At 46.0% G+C, this 19,898-nt stretch overlaps 1 protein-coding gene across 1 annotated transcript in view; it reads left to right on the top strand.

Moving 5' to 3' along the window:
• Window positions 1-1,770: 1,770 nt before the first annotated feature.
• The window catches only part of LOC107116528 (chloride intracellular channel protein 4), a gene marked incomplete at its 3' end in the record, with an annotated part of 35,377 nt that continues 17,249 nt past the window's right edge, over window positions 1,771-19,898 (top strand). The window contains exons 1-3 of the mRNA XM_015418454.1: window positions 1,771-1,796; window positions 16,081-16,206; window positions 18,826-18,932. Of these exons, the coding sequence (XP_015273940.1) occupies window positions 1,771-1,796; window positions 16,081-16,206; window positions 18,826-18,932 (259 nt within the window). The remainder of the gene's footprint in view (window positions 1,797-16,080; window positions 16,207-18,825; window positions 18,933-19,898) is intronic.

The following is a 19,898-nucleotide window of genomic DNA, read 5'->3' as shown; positions in this document are numbered from 1 at the left end:
AAACAGAAGGGGAAAAGGAAACGACAGGAGAGCGTGTGCTTCTCAGGGAACTCTGCTAATATCTATATTTGTGAGCATTTTGTTTGCAGATAAATACTAGGAGGAAGAGCTATCAAGAGGGGGAATGTTGTTAATCCAAACATAACAGATCTGTAACTGTGGATCAAGTGTCCACATAGGTGTTCTCTTGATTACATCTCTACATCGCCTGCTTTTGAACAGTTGAGATTAGGCAGTATAGTTATCTGATATGCAGTTGGTAGCGAAAGAATGGCAGAAGGAGGATGGAAAACAGACTGAGAAATACGAGGTGGGGCTCTTGGCAACACAGATGGGACCGGACCATGGCTCACTGGTAGAACATCTGCTTTGTAGGAAGAAGGTAGGCGTAATCTTCGTGGGGGCGGCGGGGCTTCAGCCTCCGCCGAAATTTTCAGGAAGGTGCTCAGCCTCCCCCGGGAGCCACCCTTGCTCCTAGCAAAGCAATGCCTCTGGCCCAGCCCCAGCCCCCCCCCCGGGAAATTGGAAAGTCTACACCCCACTGTCGGTCAGAGTAGACAATACTGACCTTGATAAACCAAAGCCTGATTCAGTAGAAGGCATCTCCATGTGTTCACACATAAGGATGTTTTGGAATTCCTGGTGTGGATCAGAGGTAGAACATCTCCTTGGCATGGCTTCATGTGCCCGACAAGAATTCTTGCCGGAAAGTTCCATCCCACTCCAAGTCGTCCATGCTGCGGAAGTAAATCTCTGCAGATCCTTCTGGATTGCATGAGGGCACCGGGAATTCGCTTAGAGATCAAGGGTCCCCAAATGTTTTGAGCCTGCAGGCACCTTTTGACTTCTGCCACAGCATGGTGGGCACAAGTCACAAAATGGGTGCTACAAAATGGCTGCTGCAGGAGGTGGAGCCAGTCGCAAAACGTCTGTCGCAGCTTACCTTCAATCACGCAGTGAAGATCCTTGTGCAGTGGGGGCTGCCGACGTCGATCTCTTTGTTAATTAACATTTAAAATGGCTGCTGCGGGAGGTGGAGCCAGTCGCAAACCGTCTGTCGCAGCTTACCTTCAATCACGCAGTGAAGATCCTTGTGCAGTGGGGGCTGCCGACGTCGATGTCTTTGTTAATTAACATTTTATTAACATTTGTTAATTAACATTTTATTGAACTATATCTATATGAAAATAAAGATAATTAATTGTATATTTTAGCTATTATTATTCACGTCTCCTATATTATAGCTACTAATTTTACCTTTCTGCTTCTTTGAAGCTAATACTCAATTTTTTAGTTTATTAGATTTCTTTAGCACACACCTGCTTTTCCACCATTCTACTTTTCTTATCTCATTACTGTATTCTTCCTATAACCCATACTTTTACAGTCCAACATGCACGACGACGTTAGAGTTATTTCTTATAACGTGAGAGGCCTCAACAACAACATTAGATCAAATCTCCAGTGTCCAATCAGAAGCCTTGCTGGGCAAAAGCCCCACCTAGCCCCGCCCACTTTCTAAAAGTACTTGCTGGGCACCAGGAATGGTGTTGGAGGACTCCGTGTTCCCCAGGGCACCATGCTGGGGCACCTCTGGTTTAAATATATATGTAACAGACGTACCGTGGGAGCCCGGATTACAACAGGTACTGAGTAGGTATAAGTCATATGTACTGAGGTGCACTGAAATCTCAGGTAATCATCCAAAGGTTAAAAAAAAATGGAGCAATTGATGCACCAAAGCTTTTACAGTTCCGCAGGGTATGCAAGATGGAGCTCTCCCGCCGGGCCTTCAGGTGAGGCAGCGGATATTCAACTCGATCTGGCCTCCCCTGTCATCCATAACAAGAAGAAGAGGAGGAGGAAGAGGAGGAGATTGGATTTATACCCCGCCCATCACTACCCAAGGGAGTCTCAGAGCGGCTTACAAACTCCTTTCCCTTCCCCTCCCCACAACAGACACCCTGTGAGGTCGGTGGGGCTGAGAGAGCTCTGACACAAACTGCTCTTTTCAAGGACAGCTGTGCCAGAACTATGGCTTGCCCAAGGTCATCCAGCAGCTATGAGTAGAGGCAGAGGTCATTTCGGGGGGGATCGCGGGGGATCGATGAAGCCCCGCCCCCTTCTTCCGCCCCCCCTTCTTCCAGCCTCATTCTGTTGCAGAAGGAGGAAGAAGCAGGAGGGTAAGTTGGCGTCCTCCTCCTCTGCCTGGCCGAGGCCACTCCACGTGGCCTCCGCAAGGACTCCCAGCCCCATCCAGGAGCTTCCCCGAGGTAGCTGTGTTAGTCTGTTGCTGCAAAGTAGTCCAAGAGTTCAAATAGCACCTTTAAGACTAACCTTTAAGACTAAGACTAACTGAGTGGTGGGTGTGGCCTTATGACACACTTCCGGTGATGTCAGGGGGTGTGGCATATGCTAATGAGTTCTCCTAGCTCTTTTTCTACGAAACAACCCCTGAGTAGAGGAGTGGGGGAATCAAACCCGTTCCTCCCAGATTAGAGTCCGCGCTCCTAACCACTACACTAATGAGTCGCACTCTTGTGTCCGATGAGGTATGATTTATTTTAAAGTATTTATGGCTGACGTTATTTTATTGCATTTATTGTACATGTTCTGTTATCTTGTTTTTATTGTTGTAAATCTGCATTTAGCAGATTATCACAGGCTGGAACCTGCCCTGAGCCTGATTTGCGGGGAGGGTGGGATAGAAGTGGAAATAAATAAATAAATAAATACATAAATAAATAAATAAAGCAGAACAGTACAGAACAGTTGAGAGGCATCCAAGACCACGAAAGAGAGAAGCAGCTGGTTTTCAATCAGAAAACTGTTGCTTTTTGAAAGAAAGAAAGAAAAAAGTAAAGGCCATTGAAGGGATCTGAAGGAGACCCAAAGGACGTGAGTCATGCCTTCACAACAACACACAGAATAAAAATCACATTTTGCACCGACGTTTATTTGCCCATCTCAAAGCAGATTTGTTCATGCAAATGAATGTCAATTTAAAAAAAAAATTATAATTTTGATTCCACACTGAGAACATTCTCAAGTGGTTAAATTACTGTTCGTTCCCAGAGCCAAGTTTCATATTTTGTTAAGAATGTTGTAGGTGACAGGGTGATTACTTAACTCCTGGCATTGTTAATTTCTCTCCCCCACTTTGATTTCTTTCCAGATATAGTTTTTGTTTTTTGTTTTTTTTAAAAAAAAAGATGACTGAATTTGTGGAAAACTATTTCCCCATCATTAGCACTCAACAGGCACATAGGGACTTATGCGCCTGCTTCTAGCACCAGGGGTCAGCAGCGCGGGGTTGTCAGATTCTAACAAAAAAGAAAGGGCATTCTTTTCGGCACTGAGCAGCTGTAGCCAGCTCGGATGCTCAGATTACGGGGAAGATCGAGAAATGGAAGTTGTCAGAAAGCCTCTTCTCCCACAAGCACAACTCTAGTTAAAATGACGTTCTTCACATACTCCTCAGTCACGGTCATCATAGAGCAAGTTGTGGCAAAAGTCACCAGGTAAAGGTAAAGGTTCCCTTGCTCGAAAGCCAGTCGAATCCGACTCTAGGGTTGCGGTGCTCATCTCCGTTTCAAAGCCGAAGAGCCAGCGCTGTCCGAAGACGTTTCTGTGGTCATGTGGCCGGCATGACTAAACACGCTGTTCCCTTCTCACCGAAGTGGTACCTATCCATCTACTTGCAATGTCTTGCTTTCGAACTGCTAGGTTGGCAGGAGCTGGAACTAGAGACGGGAGCTCACTCCATCATGCGGCACCCGGGTCTCGAACTGCTGAACTACCGACCTTCCACAGCCTGCAGTTCAGCATCTTAACCACTTGAGCCACCGCAGCTCCATAAGTCACCAACTTCTTTACAAATGATGCTCCTTTAGTCACGCGTGAACAGACACAAAACTGCCTTATGCTGATTGGCCCATCAAATCCGTATTGCCGACTCAGACTGGCAGCAGCTCTCCAGGGTCTCAGGCAGAGGTCTTTCACATCACCTACTGCCTGATCTTTTAAACTGGATATACCAGGGATTGAACCTGGGACCCTCTGCATGCAAGACAGATACTCTACCACTGAGCCTCAGCATGCAAATTGTGAAAAATATTTTGTTTCAAAAGAAGGAGGGGGGAACTTCCAAGTTTTGCAACCCAGATTCTATGGACGTATGCAACTTCAACTACTCTCATTGACACAGCTTGCATTTTGTCTTCCCGAGATTTGCTGTGTGTATACGCAAGACTCTCAGAGTGCCCCATTCGTCAAGTAAAACCAATCATGGGACCCCCCCCCCCGACAGCACCGTCTTTAAATATTTCATCGCAAAATGGTGGGAAACGCAGCGCCGTTCTGTTAAGTCAAAACAGAACCCTTATAAAAACTGACGGTACAGAAATGACTTCTGAAGTTGTCTAATGATATCTTATAATTATCCCTCTGGGCACTTATAATTGTTCTCATGACATGTAATTATGTAGATAAATTTAAGTGTAAAAAACCATTAACTGTGGCTGGTGTTTAACATGTGCAAGCGTTGGCAATGTGCTGCTCTCGCATTCCCGAAATCAAAGCTCACGTCAACGTCATCACGTGGAGGACTTTATTGGGAAAGTTTCTCTTTTATAACACTCCTCCCTTTTTCTGTTCGAAATGTTGTTTGGGATCTGAAATCGATGTGTCGGACAGCCACGGGATGTGATCGGTGTTCCCTGTAAGCTGAATGAGTGTGAGCCAGGTCAGTTTTTTTAGCCTCCGGCGCACACCCTTTTGTCTTAGTTCAGGAAGGATGGCGCCAGAGCAGTGTTCCCTCTAAGCTGAGTTAGTGTGAGCTAGCTCACAGTTTTTTAGCCTCTGGCTCACACATTCTTGTCTTAGCTCAGGAAGGATGGCTCCAGAGCAAACTCATCTATGCAGTAGCCAAATCGCTTGCTCACAACTTTCATGCCAGCAGCTCACAAAGTAGAATTTTTGCTCACAAGACTCTGCAACCTAGAGGAAACTTTGCTCCAGAGCAAACTAATTTATGCAGTAGCCATATCGCTCGCCCACGACTTTAATGCCAGCAGCTCACAAAGTAGAACTTTTGCTCACAAGACTCCACAGCTTAGAGGGAGCATTGGATGTGATATAAGCAGTTGGCAAAGTCACTGCCCCCCGCAGTAACACAGATCTCTGCTTTCAGGATTCTATTGCAGTAGGGGGTCCCCAACCTTTTTGAGCCTGTGCGCACCTTTGGAATCCTGACACAGGGTTGTGGGCCCAATCATAAAATGGCCACCATGGGAGGCGGAGACAACCACACATGCGCAGAGGAAGCCCAAGCGCAGGGGACGAGAGGAGCAAATGTTAAAAATACAGTGGGAAAGCGGACCCAGAGAGGGAATAAAACCGACACCACAGTGACAGCCGTCGCTGAAATGTTATTTTAATCTGCATAGCCAATTGGTTCTCCAGTGGGCCGTCAGAAGCCCTCCTGGGCAGCAATGCTCCCTCTAAGCGGTGGAGTCCTGCGGGCAAAAATTCTGCTTGATGAGGTACTGGCATGAAAGTCGTGAGCGAGCGGTTTGGCTACTGCATAGATTAGTTTGCCTCTGGAGCCCTCCTTCCTGAGCCAAGACAAAAATGTGTGAGCCGGAGGCTAAAAAAACTGTGAGCTAGCTCACACTAACTCAGCTTAGGGGGAGCACTGCTGGGCAGGGCCCCACCTGTTTTTAAAAACATTTGGCAGGTGGCAGGGAAGTTGCTGGTGGGTGCCATGGGGCACCTGGGCACATTGGAGACCCCCGCATTAGAGGCTTCAGCAAGCCAACCCCCCCCAACCCCCTTTCTGTTTTCCTCTCCCCCTCTTTAGCTTATTCTCATCTGCTCTCAGCATTCCGAGGGCAATGAACACAGTCAGTCCTTAAAGCCACAGGGGTGCATTTTCAACTTCAAAATATTTTGTTTAACCTCTGAGATGGAGGGGACCACCAGAGTCTTCTAGTCCAATCCCTTTCCAATGCAGGGACTACAGCTATAATATCCCTGTGAGGTAGAAGAAGAAGAAGAAGAAGAGATTGGATTTATACCCCACCCTTCACTACCCAAAGGAGTCTCAGAGCGGCTTACAAACTCCTTTCCCTTCCCCTCCCCACAACAGACACCCTGTGAGGTACATGGGGCTGAGAGAGCTCTTGACAGGAACTGCTCTTTTTTCAAGAACAGCTCTTGTCAGAACTATGGCTTGCCTAAGGTCATCCAGCCAGGTGCAAGTGGAGGAGTGGGGAATCAAACCCGGTTCTCCCAGATTAGAGGCCGCGCACTTAACCACTACACCAAACCACTACATATCCAATTGATATGTTAAGACCTCGAATGACAAAGGATCCACCAGTTCATGAGGGCGATTGTTCCAGTGTCCAACACACCTCACTGTCAGGAAGTTCTTCCTCAACTCCTTTGTTGTAGTTTATATCCATTAGTCTGAGTCTTCTCATCCAGTGTGACGGAGTAATTTTGAGTGAATGCCTTGAGTATGAAGAAAGTCTGGCCTTGCTTTTGAGTACCCCTGTTTCAGAGACATCATGACAGTAGGGTTGCCAAGTCGTACCTCGTCCTGAAGCGGGGGACTCCCGGGTAGATTCTGGAGTGTGCACGCACTGCATCCACGTCACCAGGAAGTGACGCGACCACGCCAGGCACGCTGGGGGCGGGGCCACGACCATCCAAGGGAAAACCATAGAGTTTTCCCTCGGATGACCGTGGCCCCGCCCCCAGCATGGTCGCATCATTTCCTGGTGACGTGCACGTCGGGGTGGAGTTCCCCCCGGGGCCTGGTCCGACAGCGGGGAACGGGCCTCTGGGACGGGGGTTTCCCCGCCCCCCGGGGGGACTTGGCAACCCTACATGACAGGCACTCAAATGCTAATACTGTTATTAGAACTGTTACAAACATGGCCCTACATAAGGAATCACATTGGGAGGAGGTGCACGAAGTAGTTGAGAAATTTCCCTCCTCCCTAACCCCCGTCTCCTTCTCCAAATTCTCAGGGGATTGAACAGGAAAATTTCCCCGATTTCCCCCACTTTAACTGATGCTAATCTTTCCAGGACACTGAAGATGCCCATTCCTTATCAGGGCGTTTTAGGCTTTTTCCTTCCTCTTGTAAAAATTTTTATAATTGAATTATTGTTATTTTTTCATATGTAGGAAGTCCCCTAAATATGTAGAAGCCTTAAATTTATGTGTGGGTTGGGCCCCTTTCACCACTATTATTATAGAGACTTGACCTTCGTTTGTAATTTTAAGGAATGAAAGGAGCGGGGAAGGAGAACTTAACTGTTACGAATAAATGTAAATTCTTTGAAGATCCATCCCTGGATTTTAATAAACGTCTCACATAGATGAATGGAACGGCCTTATCTGGAGGTAGGCCATTGGGTTATCAAGTTCAGTGTTGTCTACTCGGACTGGCAGCAGCTCTCCAAGGTCTCAGGTGGAAGTCTTTCATGTCACCTACTACCTTACCTTTTTAACAGGATATGCCAGGGATTGATTCTTCGCCACTGGACTACTAAAACAACATAAGTCTTTTAAAAACTAGCTTCTTGTGTGCCAAAAGAAATGTTAAATACATTTTGGGGCACATAGAAAGCAAGTTTTGAAGTGGCTTCTGATTTCTTCCCCTATAGTATAAAAGACCAAAACTATGACCCTTATAAAGAAGCTGCGGTGGCTCAAGTGGTTAAGACGCTGAACTGCAGGCTGTGGAAGGTCGGTAGTTCAGCAGTTCGAGACCCGAGTGTGCCGCATGATGGAGTGAGCTCCCGTCTCTGGCCCCAGCTCCTGCCAACCTAGCCATTCGAAAGCAAGAAGTTGCAAGTAGATAAATAGGCACCACTTCGGTGGGGAGGTAACAGTGTTCCGTGCGCCTTGGTGTTTAGTCATGGCGGCCACATGACCACGGAAACGTCTTCGGACAGCTCTGGCTCTTCGGCTTGGAAACGGAGATGAGCACCGCCCCCTACAGTCGGACTCGACTGGCTTTCGAGCAAGGGAACCTTTACCTTTTATGCACCTTATAACCATAGGGCACGAATAAATAATCCTTCAAAACCAGGCTTTGGCATGTTGAAAACAGGAAATATTTTTTTAAATCCTCTTTTGGCACACAAAGGGGTCATTTTGAAGGGGTTTCTTAAAATGGGAAACATTGAAAGAACCAAACAATGTGAATCCTTCTCAGATAGCTCATGAGATCTTCTACAGAATGGGTTCTGTTCTAAAAAAAAGAGCCATTTGATGGGGAGGACCAGCGGTTGTTTGCAAAACCCATCCTAAAAGAGTTTAGCAATCATCCCTAAGAAAATTGGATTCTGTGTGTATTATGATGGGCAATATGAAGTTAACGTTTTATAATTTCTGTGCTGTTTGTCTGTCGCTTATAGATGTGTATTTTCGGAGACCAGTCAACATTGTTTTGTCATTGTGACACATCAGCTGCACATCTGCAATTCCTATGGCCGAAAAAACATTCAGCTGTGCATATGGTACAGTCCTTACACATGCCAAACATCCTCTGCATGGAGGAAAACTGCAACACAGAGAGGAGTTTCCTTCTAAAGCAGATTGCTAAATCAGCATGTAAGTCTGTAGAGAGCAAGCTCTTTGCTTGTGAGCTGATGCAACAAAGAGTTGTCTTTTTAAATTCTTGTAGACTGCTTGGTCCATTTAGGTCCTTACTGCATAAATGATCACTCCAACCAACACCGCAATATAGAAGATGACTTCCAAAGATCTGTCAGTTGCAAAGCAAATGAGTCGAAACGAAATTTCGGCGTACCGAAAAAAACTTAATTTTTCAGTAGATGACTTTCCCACCTACTGGAGTCTGAAATTTTATTCCCATTTTTTTTGGGGGGGAATACCAGAGATTCTCAAGACAGTTCTCAAAACTGCATTTATTCAGATCCAGTACCACCTTAGAGACGAACAAGATTTCGGTGGTATGAACTTTCAATAGGCAACGTTCCCTTCATCAGATACTGGCAAAGGGAGCATTGACTCTCGAAAGGTCATGCCCCCAAAATCTTGTTGGTCTCGTAAGGTGCTGACAGACTCAAATCTAGCTGTTCTACTGCAGACCAACATGGCTACCCCTCTGAAACTGTAACCCCATTGCACATCTGTATAGAAATATTGATTTCTAAAAGTCCATGCCTTCTCCTGTGATGTCATTCTGATAACATGCTGTGTCTTGTTTCCTGTTGAAGCCAAATGGCCTGTCCACTTGGCCAGAGAAACTTTATAACCATGCCATATAACCACACATTCTTTCACACCTCTAAGGGAAGAGGCAGACCTGATGGCGCCTGGCTCTGCCTCACATGCAAAATGTCACGTCAGCAATGGAGAAGCTAGAGTTTGGGGTCATGTGACTGCAGGCGTGTTCTCCAAACTTCTAGCCAATCCTGTGTTGCAGCTATGACAACCAACAATTGGGCACACCCATGCCCACTCGCAATTGGCTAATAGCCACATCTAATTTGTGACTGGAATTGGGCTATAATTGTTCGATCCCAATGAGAGAGAGTCTCTGTTCTTGCTCTCTGCTTGTTTGATTGCACCTGGAAATGCTGTCCTTTGAGAGACAAAGGACTGCTCTGTGACTCAAAGCACATGGAGTGCAAAAATGGGATTTCCCTTCAAAATCCCTTGGACTATTTTGGACTGTGGAATATCCCTGAAGTGGTAATTATGTATCTCTTACTGTGTAGTTAAGGCAAATCGCCTTAGGCTTGTTATTTTGGTAAACTCTGGTAGTCTATGCTAAGCTCTGTACTAAATAAAGATTCCTCTGATTGTTAAAATTGTCTTTGATGTTGTACCTGAATTCCAAGGCTAAATCTTGTGGCCTAAACGCTCACCATATACTCTACTATTGGAGAGTAAAAAGTGTGCATCCCTATATTGAGTTGCTAATGTGTTAAGCCCTAGATGCCAGCTGAGAGTTTTGAATCTCTGCTCTGAGCTGGAGGGGACTGTAGTTAAAAGAGGTTCTGGTGGCACATTGTTCTAAAATCTAGAGAGGGTATAGCCTACCTCTTGGGTTGTTGTTTAATGTACTGTAAAAGTACAGGGTTCCTTCCCATTCCTGGACAGGCCTGGGTGGACAAATCCTGTACATGGTGGCAGCTTGGGTGGGAAAATCCCTGTACACCATCATTTACAGATGTCATTATCAGAAAGTCTGGACACTATTTGTACATCGGACATGGTGATCTGCTTTCATTTTGCCCACAGCTACCATGTGCTGTTGTGTGTAGCAGTTAGTCAGAAGAGGGACAGTTTCCTGTGACATTAGGTGACTATCACCCATTTACCCGTAGGGTAAGTTTTATGCATAAGCAATGAAGAGCCTGCTAGATGTGACACAATGCCCAGTGCAGTGAATCAGCTTTTGGATCCTCTCCCCCCAAAATTGCCTCTATCAACAGTCTAAGGAGGAGATCTTTTCCACTGGTTTAGCTGAAACCATTTGTCATGTGGCTCCTCCCCTCTCAGAAACATTTCCCTCTACAGTCATTCCACCTGGCTCATCAGAGGAACAGGTGACACAGCAAGCTCCTGTTCCATCAGACTGGCCAAGACTAAGTGCTATTTGGGCTCCTTCCTTTCCAGAACCGTCTCCTGCTGGGGCCATTCTGTCCAGTCATTATAGATGCAGAGTGGCACCTGAATTTGCCCATTTTTAAATTCCCTTTTCCAATTTATATCATGTTACTAAATCATAAGCTGCTATTTTCTACTGTAAACCAACTCGCACACAGCAGCAGAAGAAACAGATACCTCCCAGATGTTGAGGGCTAGAACTGGCTGGCCTAACTCTCTGAAATAATGGGATTCCTAAGAATTAAACTATGTTCCACCGAATCATCTGATCCTGGTATTGGAAGATAACCTCGTGCTTGACCAAGTCAGTTTTATTTGACCTGTTGTCTCCCCCGCTGTGATTTTCCAAGAGCCAAACACTAGAGTCAAGGTTCAGGCCTAGGAAATATCTCCCGCCTGACAAATTATATCACACAAATTACATTGCACTCCCCGCAGCAAGCAGCACGAAACGCACACGTCGATAGATGGATTGAGACTCCCAACACTCGTCCAATGTATTCCCTTTATTGAACTGTATTAGTTAATGCAATCAGATTAACTCACATTTATAAAGCAGACCATCCAGTTGCACTGAAACGGATGATATTCATTACATAGTTGTTGTTGTTTTTTTAAAATCTTTTTTTAAAATTTATTTATTTAATCACTGTCCGGTGAACTGGCAAATCCAATCAAAGCATTAGTCTTTAATTGTTAAAAAAAAAACCTTCAAAAATGTGTAAAAAAAATACTCAGACAATAGCCAAGCCATCACATCACAATGCACAATTACCTAAAATTGCAATTTTTTAAAAAATAAGCCGTTAAACAGGGAAGAAAGGAAAGAAAATAAAGGGGGGAGGGGATCACTCCTAAATCTTGGACTATCCGTATAATACAAGAAGCAACAAAGGGCAGCGGCGTCAAAGCAGATTTCTATCTAGCAACTATAAATTCAGTCAGAGCAGAAGCTTTAAAGTACACTAGGCTTAAGCAGGACAATAAAAAATACTGAGCATGGAATACTTTTAATCTCTTCCATTAATATTCATTTCCAGCTGCTTATAATAGCAGCGCCTCATGGCCAAATCATTAGAGTTTTACATCTGGGTTGCAAATGACACTTTGATTGGATGTAATGTTCAAATGGTCCTCCCCACTGAGCTGCCGTCAAGTCTTCTGCGGAGAGGTGTCCTGTCGTGCCAGGGGCTTACTGAGCATGCTGGCTCAACGTGTGGTTCTGGAAAAAGATGGGGAAAAGGAGACACGCGTGAGGGGCAGAATAATAGAAAGCAAACCCGAACACTCCTACTCAGTCGCATTTATGCGGGACTCGACATAAAAGCTTTGCAATTATTACCGAACAAAATGCAATAAAGGGGGGGAGAGAGAGAGAGCAAGAGAGAAAATGCTTCTAAGTAACAGCTGCCAACGTGACACGTTTGCTTTGTACCGAGAGATCTGTTAATGCTGGCATGAACTTAAGGAAGAGAAGGGTGGCGGTAGTGGTGGTGGTGGAGGCTCGGGGGGGGGGGGGGGAGTGTGTTTGCCTTGCCATCATCTGTATTTTGGCAGCCGAGAGAACAGAATGCAGCCTGATACAGCATAGTTTGCTACATTTGGCTTAAGCTACTTCTCCTCTTTCAAAAGGAGCCGTCTCCCACCAGTGGGAGAAATTGGAACAGAGCCATGCGAGTAATTTCCTGTAATTCTGGCGGGTGCACACAGTGGTATGTAACTGAAGCTTAAGCTACTTAAGATAGGCAACTAACAACTCAGCGGCTTTTGTAGGAGAACAAATTAGGGATTGGGTTCACAACGATATAGTATTATTTCTGCATTTTCTGCTTTTTGAGAAACCCACAAGAGATACTCAAGTATTTATTAAGAACAGTAAGTTTAGTGTAATATTTTATACATCTTTATCTGCCAAGAGATTATATTGGCACAGTGTGATGTGCAAGGGAAAAGCTGTTGTCATTGGCACTCCAAATGGGATATTACTCAGTCTGGTTTAAGAACTCTGAGTATACTTTCTCCAGTTGGCAGTGTTGCTTCAGTTTAATGCTTTTCCGTGTGCTTCCTGCCAGAAGTGAACTTGACAGGAAGTGAGGTCAGGCGATTGCCTCGACTATTTTTTTTAATTAGCATATTTATATCCTGCTTTTCTTCCCAATGGGGATCCAGAGCAGCTAACAGTACACACAGGGAGAGGACAAACCAAACAAGACAAAGGAGGAGACTTGGTGCTTGGGGGGGGGGCAACAGTGGGAGGGCTCCTAGTGTCCTGGTCCCACTGGTGGACCTCCTGAGGGCACCTGGTATTTTTGGCCACTGTGTGACAGAGTGTTGTACTAGATGGGCCATTGGCCTGATCCAACATTGGCTTCTCTTATGTTCTTATGTTCAAGGTGGGGAATGGTTTCTGCTTTGGAAATCATGCTTCCCCTTTCCCCAAAGTTCCGATTGAAACCTGGGAGTCCATGTGTAGCTGCTTTTCAATAAAATTAAAGATGCAGAGCAGAGGTTCCCGAATTTATTTGGCCTGCCGCCCCCTTTTCAGAAAGAAAATTACTCAGCGCCCCCCTGGAAATCGACCTTCAATAAGTGGACAGAAAGATGCAGTGACAAATTTGCACATAGTACAGAAAGACGTTGTTGGCCTGAAGCCAGAGGCCAGCAGCAACCACCACACAATAGCCCAGCAGCAACACCAGTCTTACAAGGGTGCACACGCATTTGCGATTTGCAAATCATAGAATCATAGAGTTGGAAGGGGACCATGTAGTCCAACCCCCTGCCCAATGGATGGCTGTGATTGGCTGTGAGGACCCCTCTCCCCCTCCCTCCTTCATCCCAGGGAAGACCAGGAGAAGGCGGGAAAAGGCTGCTTCTTTCTTTATGCTTCCACTGCCCCCTTATTTTTATTCAACCCCCCCTCCCGATTGCACCCAAGGCTCCTACCACCCACCTGGATCGTTCCAACGCCCCCCTAGGGGGTGGTATTGCCCAATTTGGGAACCAGTGACGTAGAGAGTTCTGATCAGATCTCCCACTCCTTGAATTCCCTGCTGCTCCCCACTAAAAGAGCAGGCAGCGTTCTTTGATGCCCGTTGAGCAGCTAAGGTGAACTCCTGTGTCGAGGGCAGGGAATGGAGGCACAGCTTATTTATTTATTTATACCTTCGGCTTATATACCGCCCTGACCCCGAAGGGTCTCTGGGTGGTTTACATAGTGGTTCTAACCAACCAATTAACCTGACTAGGGCCACATTTTGTCTACAGGGTGGTGACTGCCTACCAGCACCCCGGGCTAGTTGTCATCCGGCTTCCTTCCGTAGCTTCAGATATTGGCGTCCTGGTGCCCCTTTTTCTTATTCCAGAGGGAACGATGCTGGATAGACGGTTAAGTCCCTGCTTTCAGAATTCTGGATTGTTTCTCTTTCTCCTCCACCGGTGTTATGTATTGAGCCTGAACTGTACTTGGAAAAGGACTTCGCTTGGGGGTGCATAACAATAGCTTGCTAAGATCCTAGAATGGACCAGTAGGGTGACAAGGGATCCTAGAGGAACCGGATTGGGAAACAGTGTAGTGTAAACAGCCTATAGTGGGGAGTGGGGTGTGTTTTGGGTGTAACGTTTTCCAGGCATAAATACCCAGCTTCGGCCAGGGGCTTCTCAGTCTTCGTTCTCTTGCTGAATCACTAATAAACGATGAGCTGATCACTTGAACGCGTCTGAACCATTGTTCCCTCTAAGCTGAGTTAGTGTAGGCTAGCTCACAGTTTTTTAGCCTCCGGCTCACACATTTTCATCTCAGCTCAGGAAGGGAGGGCTCCAGAGCAAACTAGTTTATGCTTCACTCACAACTTTAATGCCAGTAGCTCACAAAGTAGAATTTTTGCTCACAAGACTCCACAGCTTAGAGGGAGCATTGGGTCTGAACCCAGTCTACTTCAACCTGTGTGTAAGTCCAGCTGCTGCTACCATCTCTGAAATATGATTCTACCAAGCAAATCCACACTTAATCCTGACTGGAGAAATGATTCTGAGCCAGAGGGTGCCATTGACAATGTTAATGAAAATAAGCTGGCGAAACACAATAATGGAAATTTCCCCCTTTTGCCTTTTTCCCCCCAGGAGGACATTGGAGGGGGAAATTATATTTTAAAATCTGGTTTTGTCGCTTAACCTTGAGTCTGTTATAGTTTAATGCTGTCGTTCTCTATATCTGGGTTTCTAGACGTCAGCCTGTTTGCGTGCTGTTTATTTCCTGAGACACAGGGGCAGGATCACTGAGTCCTGCGCATACAGGGAGTGCCCGTGCTGTCCGGACTCTAAAATGGTTTTGACACACCACACACAAACGAGGACACAAGGCCTCAGAGACTAGTCATCCAAAGAACAGGCAGAGTGCATAACACTGTGTATCCACCATGATTATATGTCTGTCTCTGAAGATATGGTCTTTAGATGCACATCTGCCAAGTGGCGTACGAAGTCACCCTTTTGTAATGGGCACACAGGTAATCGTAAAGCTTTTCTTAGAACTGCAAAGTAATCTTAGTCTTTCACCTTAATTACAAGATAATTAAGGCCTTTCACCTTAATTACAAGGTTATTTGCAGTCCGCTGGAAAAAAGAATAGCGTGAAGCATGTTACTGATTAGCGGATTCATTGTCTTTCAAATCTTTTAGCAGTGTTCTTGAAGTTCCAAAAAATAAGGAACAGAGTAGTGGAGATAAGAACTAGCCGGTTCAGACAATGCAGCCAATAAGACCTGCTCTCCACTTAGCCATGGGATACTCCCAAATGTAGGACTTCTCCCTAATTATACTTACCAACTGCAAACTCCAAAAATCTGCAGAAATTTTTTTCTCTTGCCAGGCGTAATATTTTACCGTCAGCGGTTTTAACCGGAAGATTTCAAGGTAGACCGCTTATTAATAGATATTGCCCCTGTTTCAATGGAATTATTGAAACAGTGTCCCATGCGTTGTTAGAATGTCCTTACTATAACAATATCAGACAAAGTATTTTATCTTCAATCTTATCTAGCATTATGGATTTTCCTGATGCGTATAAACTGTTGTTTTTACTTAGCAACACTAGTGACGATACAACTGAGTCAGTGGCAAAATTTACATGCCACCGAAGCAATATACTGTAACCTTGGGCTATTTTAACTCGGCAATATTTATGTATTCGCTTAATGTTCCCCTTTTACGATGCCAATAAAGGTATGATGATGAAGTTCATAAGTTGTCCCCTCTCTCGGGCAGTTTGCTTTGGGAGCCCTCAACTCGCTAAGGACTCTTTGGCGGCAGAGTCCTTAGCCCGCTCATCTCCTAACAACAGCCTGAATTGTAATTCACTGGAAATTAAACATGTGGAATGTTTTAAATGTAGGCGACGTTGTTTGTGTTTACACCCCCAGGAAGCCTACAGATCTCCAGAACCTGGCTCCAGGGACTCACCCCCCCTTTATCACATTTAACAGTGAAGTCAAAACAGATGTGAACAAGATCGAAGAGTTTCTTGAAGAAGTCCTTTGCCCACCCAAGTAAGTGTCAGTGAGGGGGGTGATGGTGGAAGGAAAGTGGAATGTGGGAAGTTGTAACTGTCTCTAGATGGTGGTGGTGGTGGCGTTACCTCTTCCTGTTGCCACACAGAAGGGTTAAGAGGTAAGCCAGTAAGAAGCAGCATCTATCCTTCCTGCCAGGGCTTTTTTGGTAGACAAAGCCCAGCAGGAACTCATTAGCATAACAGGCCACACCCAACAGCAGAAACTCATTCACCTATTAGGCCACACCCCTGACAGCACAGCTCATTGGCGTATTAGGCCACACCCCCATGTTACCAGAAGTGTGGTCGCCCAGCCACACCCACCTTTTCCTTCTTATTCCGTTTACCTTGTCTGTTGTCAAAACCCAGGGCTTTTTTTGTAGCAGGAATTCCTTTGCATGTTAGGCCACACACCCCTAATGTAGCCAAGGCTAATGAGTTTTTGCTGTTGGGTGTGGCCTATTATGCTAATGAGTTCCTGCCGGGCGTGGCCAACTCGGGAGCCAGCCGGAACTCCGTTCCTGTACGTTCCTGCCCCAAAATAGCCCAGCGATCATGGGTCAATAATGGTTGTAGTCGGGCGGATTAAGGCTCACTGGTGCCCTAAGCACTGACCAGTCTTGGTGCCCCCCCTCCTTTCCACACTGACCCACAGTCCATTTTAGTTGTTGACCTGTCTGACCAGTGCAGGTTGCAGCAATACAAAAATTTATTCATATGATAGCACAATATACTGTACAAACTAAGCTTTTCACCCTTTTCCCAACTTTGTAGTGCCCCCTTTGGCCCTAAGCACGTCCTTAGTCTGCTTAATGGTTAATCTGCCCCTGGTTGTAGTTACGTTCCAAAGTAGGTGTGTCAATTGTGGTGAACGAAGATGTGATTCCAATAGTATACGCGGCTTAGTGGACTTATGGAATAAGGAGTTCTCTGCTCCAAAATCTTTAAAAAGACTTGACGGCCAAGTAGCATTGTGTTTAAATGGCATCCTGTTAACTATTGCCTGAGTAGAGCTGACAGGGCAAGTGCTGAATGCGTAAGAAGCGAATGGCATTCGGGACTGCTGTAGAGACTTCTCAGGAGCATTGAGAGAACAAACCAAATCCAAGTGAGGTGCAGAGGCATTGGGGTGGGGGTGGGGTGGGAAGAAGTATAGCAAACTCCCAAGGCAAATTGCAGCTTACATTTAGGGGGGTGAGGTGGTCAAGCTCATAGCCAGGATTTTTTAAATTGGAGGCCCGATTTCCGCTGTGGCGGAATCGGGCCCCAGGGGGAACTCCGCCCCCCAAAGCTGCGTCACCAGAGGTGACGCAGCCACATCGCTCACGTTGGGGGCATGGCCCAGATCGTTGGGGGGGAAACCATATGGGCCACGCCCCCAACATGAGCGACGTAGCACGTGCACACTTCCTGGAAGAGCTCCCGGAGCCCGCCAAGGCTCCCCCGCTGCCAAGGGTAAGTACACTTGGCAACCCTAGGGCATGTAGAAAAACATAAGTACAAAGCTACTTTAGACATTATGGTGTTTGCTGCAAGAACATCCATAGCCTCTTGCTGGAAAGCGGACAACCCACCTGTCACGGCTCAGGTGGGGGTGTCACCTGACGCTGCCACCACTCTGGATTTAGGTTCCCTTGAGAAGGCCCAGAGCACCCTCCCAAGACCTTCAGACTTCCCTTTTGGCCGAATAATAGGTGTGAGGACCAGGCAGAGTGAAACAAGGAAAAGGTTTATTTTATAGGAGGTTAAACAACGAGGTGCATAATAATAACAGTAAGTGGGTGAAAAGAAATCAAATGCCCTTACGCGTCTAAATATATACTGTCCCTAGCTCACTATTCCAAGTGACACTAGACTACTCACCCCTCCCTCAGGATGAGGGTTTCTTCCCTCTGGAAGAAAGAGCAGCTTCTGTTCTGGCACCAGCCCTTTTATTCCAAGCCCTCCTCTTTTCTTATTGGTCAATTTTGGCTCCAAAACCTCTCAGGGGTTTCTGGGAGTTGTAGGCCCAGCCTCACCTACTGCTAGCCAGGCTCCCTGGGCCTAGTAGGCCTCTGGTGGCACAGCCCAGATTATGACACCACCCACAGCTCAACTCTGGTATTGCAAATTATGGGATCCGTATCTCATGGGCTGTGTTACCAACATATTAAACGCCTCCTTGACACCAATCAGATCTTCATTTATGGCAAAATGGGACCCAATATTAGACTTCCTGAGGAAGATTTTATACTTCCTTTTTGGTCACAATTTCAAAAATGGTTGTGAACCTGCTTTCTTACGTTAGAGTAGAATTGGACATGAAACCCTTTTCCCGATCTTCACTCACAATTATAGATCACAGTATGTTACTTGATACCTTGTTGTAGTACACCAGAATGTTAGAAAATCTGTGGAATACTCTTTGCACACACATGCTCCTCTATGACAACCGTATCAAGTACCAACAAGTGAAATGCCACAAGATTTTCCATCGATAACGAAACGTGTGCACTGTATATTATGCAATTGGTTTTACTTCTGTATTGGGATTAAAATTTTACACAGTATAAAAGGATCTCTGCTGTGTTGTAGTCTAAATCGCACTGTAAACTTAGAAATATATCTTCCTCTTCAGGTACTCGAAGCTTTCCCCGAAACACCCTGAATCAAATACTGCTGGAATGGACATATTTGCCAAATTTTCGGCATTTATCAAGAATCCCAGGGCAGAAGCTAATGAAGGTAGGGAATCCATTCTTGACTTTTATACCTCACTAATACTGCGGTTCAGGCCTGCCTCTTTCCTTGACGTGAAGTAGCAGTTGCCTTCAAGCAAGCAGTGTTCTTTAAGGCCTTTACCGCACACACCCAACAGCTGTAGCAGGATCTTGTCCAGCCCGCCTTTTTTGCCGGAGGGAGACAGATGCTGTTTCGGGAAGAGATCATCAAGAGTAGAAAAATGAGGGTTAGGGTGATCTAAAATGTTCCCTGCCTGTTCTGGTGCAGTTTCCCCCGTCACATGGTTGGCACGGCAGTGCCCCAGGAGGGAAGTGGTGGGGTGGTGGGGTAGGGGACAGGGAGCAGAAAAGTCGTTGGCCCAGAAAGGATTATTTACTTATTTATTTATTTTATTGCATTTTTTATCCCGCCCTCCCCGCGAACAGACTCAGGGCGGCTTACAGTTCATGGTACAAGTGCCGTAAGTCCACGCAAAACACATAAAAACAGTTAAATCATTTTAAGTAGTCACATAATCAAAGTGCTTCTGCATTAATAAGATGGCGTATTGTGTAATGGAACACACACACGATTTCCAGCTGAATAAACTTCTGACATCACGCGGCGGTATAACTGATCACCAAAACCGGGCAAGCCTGCCACCACAGACGTTGGTGGTTAGTGGTGGGCAGCTCCTAGTTGAAAGCCTGGCGGAAGAGCTCCGTCTTGCAGGCCCTGCGGAACTGTAAACGCCTAAGGGCCTGCACGGTTGTTCCCCCCCACACACACTGTAAATTTCTCCCTCTCTTTTTACTCTCTCTCAGCCTCCATTGAGATTCTCTGTTGCACATTAATTCTTCTAGACTTTGACCATTGCTGTGACGGGCAATTCTGTTCTGGGCACGTGATGGTAGGGTAGCCAAACACCTCTTGGTCTCTTTGCCAAGAACACGCCCAGCAGTGTTGTCTATGAGCTCCAGAAGAGAGAGC

Source organism: Gekko japonicus, unplaced genomic scaffold (assembly GCF_001447785.1).
Source record: "Gekko japonicus isolate JY-2015 unplaced genomic scaffold, Gekko_japonicus_V1.1 scaffold148, whole genome shotgun sequence".
In the NCBI taxonomy this organism is placed as follows: Eukaryota; Metazoa; Chordata; class Lepidosauria; order Squamata; family Gekkonidae; genus Gekko; species Gekko japonicus.
The sequence above is the reverse complement of the archived record's forward strand: the minus strand, read 5'-3'. Positions and strand labels throughout refer to the sequence as shown.